General features: G+C 38.9%; 1 protein-coding gene across 1 annotated transcript in view; it reads left to right on the top strand.

Annotated features, from left to right (window-relative positions):
* Nucleotides 1-11,207, top strand: part of egfra (epidermal growth factor receptor a (erythroblastic leukemia viral (v-erb-b) oncogene homolog, avian)) — a 56,531-nt gene extending 45,324 nt beyond the window's left edge. The window contains exons 23-28 of the mRNA XM_059344219.1: nt 510-656; nt 2,125-2,222; nt 3,210-3,377; nt 6,076-6,123; nt 6,236-6,329; nt 7,813-11,207. Of these exons, the coding sequence (XP_059200202.1) occupies nt 510-656; nt 2,125-2,222; nt 3,210-3,377; nt 6,076-6,123; nt 6,236-6,329; nt 7,813-8,156 (899 nt within the window). The 3' untranslated portion in view covers nt 8,157-11,207. The remainder of the gene's footprint in view (nt 1-509; nt 657-2,124; nt 2,223-3,209; nt 3,378-6,075; nt 6,124-6,235; nt 6,330-7,812) is intronic.
* Nucleotides 11,208-12,123: the final 916 nt, after the last annotated feature.

Genomic DNA, 12,123 nt, shown 5'->3' with positions numbered 1-12,123 from the left:
CTATCATCTGCGAGTTTTAGGACACAGGTAGCACACACCTACACACCAGCAGTCTCAGATGGACAATAACACGTTAGAGGAGATTGTTGCCACAACCCACACAACAGTTCTTCCAGCACTAGAAGAACGCATATGCATGAATGCCTATACACACACACACACTGCACAGCTTTCTTGTGTGGGCCAGCTTCCAAATCTTCTTTTTCCCGAGGGTTTTGATCATGCCTTCCGCTCAATATGGCAAAAGCATCAGCAGACCCTGGCAGAAGTGACGGGCTTCCTCTCCTCCTTTTCCCTTCTTCAGTGTCTCCAACACAGAGATGTATCCTGCTAACTCCCACTCCTGCAGGCAGCGCCAATTTGTCAACATAACTATTTTGATACTGTGTGATATTTGGAAAGCTCACATCCTGTCACTCTCATTTCCCCTCTTTTATCGTGAGCAAAACAAAGTGAATGACAGCTCAACAGACTGACATACATACCAACTGTCCTCCTTTTTTTCGTAGGCGTAACAGTTTGGGAGCTGATGACATTCGGGACCAAGCCGTATGATGGGATTCCAGCCAGTGAAATAGCAGGAGTCCTGGAGAAAGGAGAGCGACTGCCTCAGCCACCAATCTGTACCATAGATGTCTACATGATCATGGTGAAATGTAAGCTTTGTGAGCCATGGTTTAAACCTTCTGCTTGTCCAAAGTGTATTTACATGATGTTTTCCTTTCAAATCTGCTGCTGCGGCTAATTTCTGATTATTTTCTCATCATAATGTTTAAGGGCGTTTTCACACCTGAAAGTCCGAACCAAGGTCCATGTTCTGTTACATTGTCTACATTTGGTCCGGTTGGTTTTGGTTTCACACTGCAAAAGGAATAACGGACTTTACAAGACAATTCTACTGGACACGTCATCTCTCTGTGTACTTCCGCGGCTCATTTTGTTTTGGTTACGCTGCGTTGTTAGGCCGGCCGGCATCTGACCTCAGTGTTACTTCCTTAATGTGTTCACACAGAATGAATCCAGCGAGCCACCTTTTACCTGTGGTAATACTTTTGCTGGTCTTTTGCTACCAGCAGCACCAGCTTAATGAGCAATATGTGAGAGTGCCTGGTATTTGCAAGATGAGCCTCCTCATCATGCCAAAACAGTATAGCCGTCGACAGGAGAGGAGGAGAAAACGGCTCGCAATCCTGCCAGTTATGGCAAAGTAAAAAAAAACTTCCTGTCATTGATACGAAGGTCCGAACTATAAAAAAAAAGTTGTTTTCACACTGCAAAAGGTTCAGACCTTGATTCGTTTGGTCCGGACCGAGACCACCTCTTTTGGTCGGACCAAACTTTGGTCCTTTTGTGCGGACCTTTTCACATGTGGAATTTAGGTTTGGATCAAACTGAAAAGTCCTAAAGTCCGGACCAAACGAGATAGGTGTGAAAGCGTTCTAATGGTGCTTTCACACCAACAGTAGTTGGTGCGCACTAAACAGTCCATTCGGACCAAAAGCTCTTAGTTCGTTTTCGTCGGTGTGAAAGCATCAATCGCACTCGGGTGCAACCAGCGCAAAAAACAGTGTGCGAACGTGTCGCTCCATTGTGAAAGTTGAAATTGGAGCTTATTTCCACCGGAAGATGACAAAACGTCATTCAGACCAATGTGGTTCGTTTGCATGTGTGAACGTGGACCACACACATTCTGTATGCTACAATGTAACAATTTTACTGCCTGGTGCGGACCAAATAATCGAACTAGCGGTGTGAAAGCACCCTAAGTTTTAGGGCTGGAGAAGTGCTAATATCCCAAGATTTTTGACAAAACACCTCATTTTGGATATCGCAACTATATGTAGATGTAAGGTTGACTATTGTTGAAGATATTTGAGTGTATAAGTGTATAAGGCAAATAATAGAACAGCTAGAAAAGTCTTGTGAGTTCAGAAAATGACATCACTCTACAGTAATGCAGCTTTTAAAACCTGGAAAAGACAAAACATATGACATGTCAGGATATCCAAACTATATCTACTTTCATATTATGATATCATTATGATCTCAATATATTTCCCAGCCTTATAAAGCTTCATCTTCTTTTCTCGTCTCTTGATGATATGTGCTTCTGTTTCTTCACAGGTTGGATGATTGATGCAGAAAGTCGACCTCATTTCCGGGAGCTGATAGCTGAGTTTACAAAAATGGCTCGGGATCCTTCTCGATATCTGGTCATTCAGGTGGGATTTTAGTCTTAAAGCTATACTACTTAACTATATCATTGTTATATATTTTGTTGAGTTGTGTACTTCAGTTACCCTAGACGTTTCCAACATCCTGTCAGCCAACATCGTCAGAGAAACACTGATTTTTCATGTGAAACTGCTTTAATCTGTAATTTTACTTACATTAAAACTCCTGAATAATGAACTTAATGGAATTCTAGCAGGAGATTGCAAACTGTGACCATAATCCAATCCAATCCAATCCAATCCCCTTTATCTATATAGCACAATTTTAGCAAACATAAGGTTTCCAAAGTGCTGCACAAACAATAAATACATAACACAATACAAAGAGATGTAGAAAACAATAGAACAGTAAGATGCAATAAGATCAAATAAATTAAAAATGGGATAAAAATAAATAAAATAAAATGTAAAATGTACTGCCCGCACAAAATAAAATATGCATGAATACAATAAAAACAAAAAATCATAAAATCAACATAAAATCAACACTCTACGTGGTGTTAAAAGCCAACGAGAAGAGGTGGGTTTTAAGAAGAGATTTAAAATGAGACAATGAGGAGGCCTGTCTGATGTGCAGCTGCAATTCATTCCACAGTTTTGGAGCTGCAATGGCAAAAGCTCGTTCCCCTCTGAGCTTCAGCCTAGCTCTTGGCTCTCTCAGGAGAAGCTGGTCAGCTGACCTGAGAGAGCGGGTAGGAGGGTAGGGGTGCAGCAACTCAGAGAGGTAAGGAGGAGCAAGACCATTTAAAGCTTTAAAAGCAAATAACCATAAGAATGGTGAAGACGACAACTTCTATGATCCCACACAACTACCCAACATCACCACATTTCATCTGTTGCTGTTTGGTTGAGAGTCCCCAAGCTGCAGAAAATTACATAATGCATGTTTAAATCTTCAGCCCATCTGGTGATAAAAATGTTTTAAATGGACATTGGACACACCAAGCTGATTAGGTACATTTTATTTCTATTCAGGGCGATGACCGTATGCACCTGCCAAGTCCCACAGACACTAAATTGTACCGCACCCTGATCAGCGAGGACGGCTTGGAGGACGCTGTGGACGCAGACGAGTACCTGGTGCCACAACACGGCTTCTTCAGCAGCCCGAGCACCTCCCACACCCCCCTGCTGCACTCCACGGTAAGATACCGGAGCTTGGCAAAAGTTGAGGAAATGACTAAAATGTGATTTATTCAATACCGCTGCTGATATTTCAGAAAAACCTTTCGGGGGTGAATCATTTCTGCGTAGCGGTCAGGCATTTTTAAAATAGAAAAGGAATGCTATAATTTAAAAAGAATCTTTCTGACTTTAAAAAGCCAGTACTGCCAAACCACTGGTCCAGTTTTAAATAAAGTTTGAGGCAAGATGTGAGCAGTTTTTTTTTTTTTTGGTCATATAATTACTGTATTCAAACAATCATCATGCACTGACCGGCAAAATCATTTATTAATCCAACTTTCAACTGGCCTCTGAATCAGTCATGGTGAAGACTGACTACTGCCTGTGTGTGAAGAACTTCCACAAGGTGGCCCAGTTTCACTGAAGACACATCCTGCAATACTTCCCATGATATTACTTTCCACATTCATACATTTTTTAACCAATATTAGTCCTGGCCACAACTACCCACCTAACTCATTTTCAGAGTTTTAGCCCTTTAAATGCAAGTCTGTTTACTCTGTTGTCTTTTAATAAAAAAACACAAAAAATGATTTTATTTTTTTCTGTATACTAAGTTCTTTTTTCCCAGTCTGGGATATGTCAATGATTAGCAACAACATTCATTTAGATGCATTTCATCAAACACAGCAGTGCTCCATAATACAGCAGCAATAACTCTTGCACCATGTTCTGTATTTGCCCCATATGGTAAACATGAGAAAGGAGTTAAAACTGGTTTCAAATAGTGAAAAATGAAAACATTTTAAGCCAGAACTTCTAGGTTAAAAGCCTTGTGTGTGGAGTTAGAAATTGTGATTTTAATGCGTTTTAATGGGGACATTTTTGTCCTTAAGGGTCAGTATTTTGGCTACACAGTTTATAATATACTTATTTTAGGAGCTGATGTTGATATCCAAAACTAAAAAAATGTAATTAATAAATTCGCACCTTGCCAAAATGTATGCCACATGCATTAACATGGCCAAAGTGATCAGAGATTTAAAAAGCCCAAACTGTCCCTAATAGGCAAACTAATATAGAAAACCACAATGTTACAGTATGTAACAGTGTAGACAGACAAAGGCCCATAAAATGAAGTAATCACTCTGTATACACTGTAAAGCTTGGAAAATACTTGACTACAGTTCGTCTACGGTTGCTTTTAAACTGTAGAAGCTGTTGACCTGGTCCACCACATTTACTTCTGATCATATAAAGGTTTTATATAAATATTAGTTCCAGAGCCAGAATATTATATGCAGTGAGACACAGATACCTTTTTACTATGGACACACACGCCAGCCTTACTCACACTGACCTTCCCTGTCCAAACAGTGAAAGAGGAATACCAGCTGCTTTGGTGACAGGCTGAAATTTCCCCATAAACAGAAGCATGAATTGATTATTAAAAAAAATTGCTCCACATGCACCAGAAGTGCACAATTCACCAACATGCAGTCATCTACTTGAAAATTTAATTGTGCTATTTTAACTGTGTTTTGGGGAATGGGGATTTCTGCATAAATCATTAGCCTGTGAGTCAGAATGGAAATGAGTGCCGAGTCATTTTTCAGCTTGTTGAAAGCAGTTGGCTTTCACAGGAAGCAGCTGACAGTTAAACTGAATCCGTGTGACCGAACTAATTGTCCTTGACTTGAATACGAGCGGCCGGTCGTACCTGGTCTCAACCTGGTTGCCCTCATTCTGTTTAACTGTCACTGTTGGGACTATTTCGCCGCTTCCTGACCCCTACCCACTCGTCCTCATCATCATCCCCTCTCCCACGTTTCCTCCCAGGTGCCCTTTGATTGATGAGAACTGAACGAGGAGAACTCTTCTACCTCAGGTTCAGTGAAGGCCGTGCGTAGGTCTGGCTCTTGTACCTGGGAACACTGCCGGCAACTGACAGCCTGGTTAGCCCATACAAGCTTTAAAGTGTGATTACCTTTGCAGGCAACTTTCTAAAATCTTTGTCCAATAAAAGCTCAGCATAAGCCTGCTTTTGTCATATCACTGTGGGGGCATGGCTCACCATGGGTCGACAATTTTTTTTACAGATGGTCGCTTTTATCGTGTTTAATTTCCTTTTCTTGTTGAAAGTAATTGCATTGCCACAGCTGTCACTCTGTTCTCTTTATTCGCTCGGTTTCCATGGTTTTAACATCGTTCACAGTCCTTTAACTCGAGAAAATGATAGACACAACAAAGCTTGTCAGATTGCCTGAATGAATATGAATCTGCTCGTTTATTTCGATCCTCATCAGCATGTACTGAGACGACAGCTACGGCTCCTCGGGTCCCGTAAAAACACATTACTATCACTATTCAAAGAGAACTCATTGTCCCCTGAGAGGCTTTAAAATAAACCACAGTGGCTGAAAGAAACACACTTAAAATAGACTATAAATTAAAGTAGGAAGTTAGAACCACATACTACCAAAATAAAAGATACCAAAACTAAAGGATACTGACATAAACTGAGCTATATTTATGTTGTGCATTGCATCGAAAATACCTTTTTTATTTACATGTTAAACTCTTTCTTCTCTTACTGCCTGCTTTATAGATAAAAGAGGCATATTCAAATGTGTTATGGATCTATAAAACTCTAAATCTTCTTGCTCTGCATTTGATGTGGAGACATTAACTCTTATTTATATTCCCTGTTTTGCAGAGCTTCAACAGTAGCATTGGAACTTGTCACAGCAGAAATGGCTTAATGGTAAGAGAAAATGAATCATTTTAATTGGACATAAAGAAAATTACTTTCCTGTTTGTGTTGAATTATTTGTAATATAAACAACAGCCATTAAAACCTTTGTCCTTTCTTGTAGAATGGATACCCGAGCAGAGATGGAAGCATAGTACTCCGGTATATTCCTGACCCCACTGACAAACATTTAGATGATGCCTTCCTGCCATCTCCAGGCAAGTATCCTCCAACATCAGAACTCTTTTCATTCATGTAAATCTCAGTAGTGCTCTTCCTTTGTCCCTCTGTTTGGTTCAGTGAGGAAGGGGGGCATCTAGTGGACAAGAAGCATATTGCTGTATTTACTGAACTGCTGCCAGTGCAGAAATTAATCGTGCATAAAGCTAAAACCTTGTTAGCTGCAGTGGGGGAAATTTCCCACTCTCTGTTTTCATCCCATAGTGAAAATAAAGCTTGACAAAACATGTTTTGTCTTTTTCTTACTTTGAATAAAACATTTTAAAAGTTCAATTTTTAAAACAGGCAAACCTTACTTGTACCTGTCATTTTGGCTTCTTACATAATAATCACTTATGAGGCAGAATTCTTTTAAATGCATGAAAATGCATAACACTTTACCTAACGACAGCAATGAAACTCTATGATAAAAGTGTGCCTTAGTATCAAGTTAAACCAGCTGCCATTGAATTAGTAGTCTCTACTGTTTTAGTATTGGTCTTTATGGAATGCTTCGATGAGGTTAGGAGACTATTGAGAGACATATTTTTAAAGGTCCCATATTGTAAAGAGTGAAATTTTTTATTATTATTATTTTTTATCATAAAGCAGGTCTACGTGCTGTGTAAATACTGTGGAAGTATCAAAACGCTTAATCCACAGAGAAATACACAAAGCCCGTATTCAGAAACTGCCTTTTAACAAGCTGTCAGGACTTCTGTGCGGTTGTGATGTCACAACTGTATGATATATAAGTAGAAAGCGTTGCTATAATGCCGTTACAGTCATTCCCCGGCTGCAATGAAGGCACAGAGACGCTGAGAGACCATGTGTGGAAGACTTGGAAACACTGACCAATCAGAGCAGACTGGCCTTTTTTCAGGAGAGGGGTCTTAAAGAGACAGGCGCTAAAACAGAGTGTTTCAGACAGAGGGTGAATACAGATATATTCAGACAGACAGTATGAGAGACATAATGTGTTTTTTGAATATTAAAAACATATTCTAGTAGAAACCCATCATACAAAAATGAACCTGAAAATGAACATAATATGTATTCTTTAAGAAAAGTATCAAAATTAATGCAGCAGAGGAAAATATCCTGAATTTTAGGCCCTAGTGAGGAGTTAGTCACAAATGATGAGGCAATATTTGTGCTGAATGTGAAAGCTGAAACTCATGCAGCAGCTTGTCACACAGAATACACTATACATATACTGAATAGTACAAATAATTACCTGACCTTGATGTGGAAAATTAGAGGAGTGTATCTTTAATCCCAAAAAGTGGCTGCTTGCAAATCAATCTGCAAACTTTGGGGGTTTGAAAATGATCCGCAGTGCAGTGATATGATAATTTGTAGTTAATGGGGTGAAACATACCACCATTATGTTGTGTTCAGTTTTATAAATTATGTGCCAGCTGTGTACACTTAATGAGAAACCATCCAGTGTCCTTGCTAATGTCAGTCTCTTTCCTACAGACTACATGAACCAGAACGGAGTCTCGGATGTGATGAATCCCAACTACCAGCACCCAGGTCCGCCTCGCAGCGTCCTGCCCACCATCGCTTCAGACGACACGGAGACAGAGTACCTGAACTGCTTTAAAAACGGGGTCAACGGACCTGAGTACCTCAACGAGGTCCGGTCTCCCGCCATCCTCCCGCTCACCTCCAACGGCACAGTCCACAGCATTCAGAAATACCAGCCCCAGCACAGCATAGACAACCCTGACTACCAACAAGATTTCACCCCCAGCTTCAAAAGCCACGCTAACGGGCACATCCCAGCAGCGGAGAACGCAGAGTACCTGGGCCCAGACTGAGGGCTTAGTGGATACAGACGATAAATATAAGACTGCTTCCTGTTCCATTAAGAACATCAATGTCCTGGCAGAGAAAGCAAAGCTAAGTGGTACCATCAATCATAAAACATTGTGTCTTATGGAGTCAAGTGACACTTTGTGCAGCTTTCCGTGTTGTTTGCATGCAGTCACGCAAAAAAAAAAAAACCCTCTCATTCCAAAGAGTTTTTATAACCATCAAACTACGGTAGCGGACTCATACATGACTGTGTTGCTGGACCAGAAACACTCTGATGTACGTTGTAAACCCCTGTCAGAACGTGAAAATCTCACAAAAAGTTGTGCACAAATTGCTGTATGTGATCCAAATGTGTTAGTAGTGAACTGCCATTAAAAAAAGGTGTAAATGCCTCATTTTTTTAGGAGGCAGAAGCTCTACTGCAAAGAACATAAACTGGCAGCTCAACCCAAAACACAACATAAGGTACAGTAGATTTGCATGTTAGATACACAATCGGTCAACAGAACTGACATGTTGGAATTAGAAAGGGTGACAACACACAGGGGTGCACCCACTTGACGCTGATGTGAAGGCTTGGAACATTTCTCTGTGGTGAAGTCAAGACGATTAAAGGAAGATTTTAAGAATGAAATGCTGGCTCAAATGTTGGAGTCCTCGGAGGGCTGACGACACTCATCCTGAAGGATGAGTCAACGAGGAAACAAAAATGTATAGAATGTATAGTCTGTGTAAAAGGGGGAATACTGGTGAATTGTGTTGTTGAAATATGTTACTTTTATGCTCTAAGACAGTTCTGTATACAAACTGGCTGCTTTCTCACTTTTGATTGAAACGAGAGTAAGAGTTTCCTGCGTCCCCTGATATGTGATATCACACTAACTATGTCGAGAATGTTGAGGTAAATATGACAAATGTGATTGTGGTCGTATTCACACTGCAGCACTACTGTAGCATGAAGCATATTTGTGTGGACAAAGTTAACTAAACTCTGATTAGTTTGTGTCCCCAGGAAGAATTTTCTGGTCCTTTTTACTCATTCTTTGCAACCGTCAATGTGTTTTTGTTTTTTTACTGATATAAAAATCTTTGGCAGGAAAACTAAAAAGATTCAAAATAGTGGAAGGATTAAAGGGGCAGTTTGGATTTTATGAAGTGCTGTTGTATGAGGTACTAGAATAGAATAGAGAATAGAATAGCCTTTATTGTCATTGTATATATACACAATGAAATTGGAGCGCAACTCCCATTGGTGCAAAATAAGAAACTCAAAATATATATATACATACACGGGAAAAAAAGAAAATAAAAATAGAATAAATCAATAAATAAAACAAAATAGACTTTTTACATGGGCTGTGCTTAAAAATGTGTCCTCAGATATTGTTCAGTAAATTGTCCTTGTGGAGTTCAGTTCAGAGATAGCCCTGGGGAAAAAGCTGTCTCTGAACCTGCTGTACAAGAAACTGTATTAAATGTTTAAAATGCAAAATGTAAGAAACTGTATTCTGTTACAGTTTATATCAATGGTATTCTGAAAACAGTTACTGTCTTTAAAAGATCACTTGAAGAGATTACTTTATAACCTCCGCTAAGGAGGTCATGCTTTGGGTTGTGTTTGTCTGCGTCAGGATTACAAAAAAACTACTGGCCTGACTTTTATGAAACTTGGTGGCAGGGTGTCTTATGGCTCGAGGGAGAACCTATTAAATGTTGGAGCTGATCAGAATCATGGGGGCGGATACACAGATTGGAGAAGCAGGCACAAGTACAGTGATGGAAGCTAAGCAATGTAGTGCAGAGGACGGGGAAAAACTTATTTTAGCAATTTACAGAAAGGCCCATTTTAAAAATATTAGTTTCAGTATATGTTTTATGTATAATATTTTCACCATTTTATCTTGCAATCTCACAGTTCTTTCCACTGGGGACTGAGGTGTGACTTTGTTGAATCTGAACCAACCCTTTAACCCATTGAAGCCTGGAAAGCGGATACGTCGTTTTGTAGTATTTGTATAAGCTCTCAAATACTTTTTGAATTTAATTTCTACCTGCTACAGAGACTGAAAAATCTATTATTTAGTAGAAGCATTGAAACTTCTGTTGAATTTCCAGAAAAACTTCAGGTTTTAGGGGCTTATTTTAAAATCGCCCAGAGGTTTTACAGGTGTTTTAGGCGTCAATGGGTTAAAACACAAAAATGATACAATAACTCAAAGAAATAAACAGACTGAGACAGCTGTGGACCAGCAATGTGTTATGCGAGGTAAAATTAATGTTATTGTCAATGGAGTCTGGTTGCTTTGAAGAGAGAATAGATAACAGCTTCAGTTCCCTGGTGTAAACTGAAGTCTGTCTGATGGCAAGGTAAATCAGTGAAAATATTCTAAATATACCATAAACTTTTTTTGTCTTTTTTTTTGGTGGAAATAATATGTTTAGCTTTTCCCCCGGTCCACATACCTCATACAACTCCACAAAAATCTGAACTATTCCTTTAAAAAAGACACTTCCACTTTCTTTTTTGTTTGTTTCAAAATGCTGGTAGAACTGTCTTAGGTCATGTGAGTAACTTGTCTGAAGTTTTAGATTAGAAGTAGTATTTCCCTGTAAACACAAGCTGTTTTACAGACTATTTGACAGAAACAAAGAATGTTTCTCATGTGTCTATATTATTACCTGGAGACCTTTCCTTGTCTTGTTTTTTAAAAACAAAAGTATAGATGGTTGTTTCACACAGGGTGTTGACACCATATCCAGTCTGCTCTTAGCTTTAAAGTCTTGTAGTCTGTGCAAGAGCATTAACTTTGCAAATGTTATTCCTAGTTTTAAAGGAATATATTATTGTAGCAACCTGAAAGCCTACTTTTGCAGATTTTACACAGGTACATGTACAGAAAACAGTGATTATACTGTAATATACCCAAAAATAGTCACCCATAATTTATACTCAGTACACAGTTTTGTCACATCATACGTGAATATGCACTTATTCCTGAATTGTGATTATTTCATTCAAACGTGAACATGAATAAAATCTTTTTTCTATGGAATCTCAGTTTGTTTGTTTTTCCTCAACAGCTTTGACAAGTAGAGAGTGAGAGACAGGAAGAAGGACTTGGAGATCAATGATTCATTTATCTACTCAGTATTTTTTATCTTGATTCTCCGCTGAAGTTTAAGTAACAATTTGATGAAATGCCTTTAGCACATAATCAGCTGAGCGAGTGCAGCATCCGCCCTGTCAGTGTGGAACTTTAACCAGAATGATGTGACTTGAAACCATCACTGATGAGATAAGAGGAGCCTGATTGAGTATTAGGGGATAAAACCTCATTGATAGATCAAATGTGAGCTCTTGATGTTTATTCTCCCAAATCTGAACTTACATTGCTAATTGGGCTTGTTCTATATTAGGGGGAAACTGAGTAATTCATTTAAGTAAACAATGGTCTTCTTAAACACTGGGGAGATATGTGGTGCTCTCTGCTGCACTTATTCAGGCAATAAGAATCTAAGTTAAATTAAAATGTTGACCTGAGGGGAAATTTTCAGATTAAACATGAGCTGCCAACACAGAAGATTTGACTCAATTAAAACTTGAGTCTTTAAATCAAACATGGTTAATTTAGAAATAACTATATTTACTTAATCAATTATGGTTTATGAAGGATGGGGTTAGACTTTATGGTTTTATAGTTGAGTTTGTGTTCAATATTTGTGGGTTTTACTTGGTTTGCACACTATTTATATATGAAGTTGTAATGATCATTTAAAGGCTGTAGGTTAAAAATTATAATTTTTAGGGAAAGTATTGATACGTTTAGATCTGAATCACCCGAAAACTTGGTCTCAAATATAAGGTTTTTCTCCATAACTTGAAAAAGTTGTGGTTAAATAAGCAACAATCAAAGTTAGAATTGTTCTGGTATGTTTTGATTAGTTGATTGTCAGTTTCCCGAATTCTTT

The sequence above is a fragment of the Centropristis striata genome, chromosome 11 (genome assembly GCF_030273125.1).
Source record: "Centropristis striata isolate RG_2023a ecotype Rhode Island chromosome 11, C.striata_1.0, whole genome shotgun sequence".
In the NCBI taxonomy this organism is placed as follows: Eukaryota; Metazoa; Chordata; class Actinopteri; order Perciformes; family Serranidae; genus Centropristis; species Centropristis striata.
The sequence above is the reverse complement of the archived record's forward strand: the minus strand, read 5'-3'. Positions and strand labels throughout refer to the sequence as shown.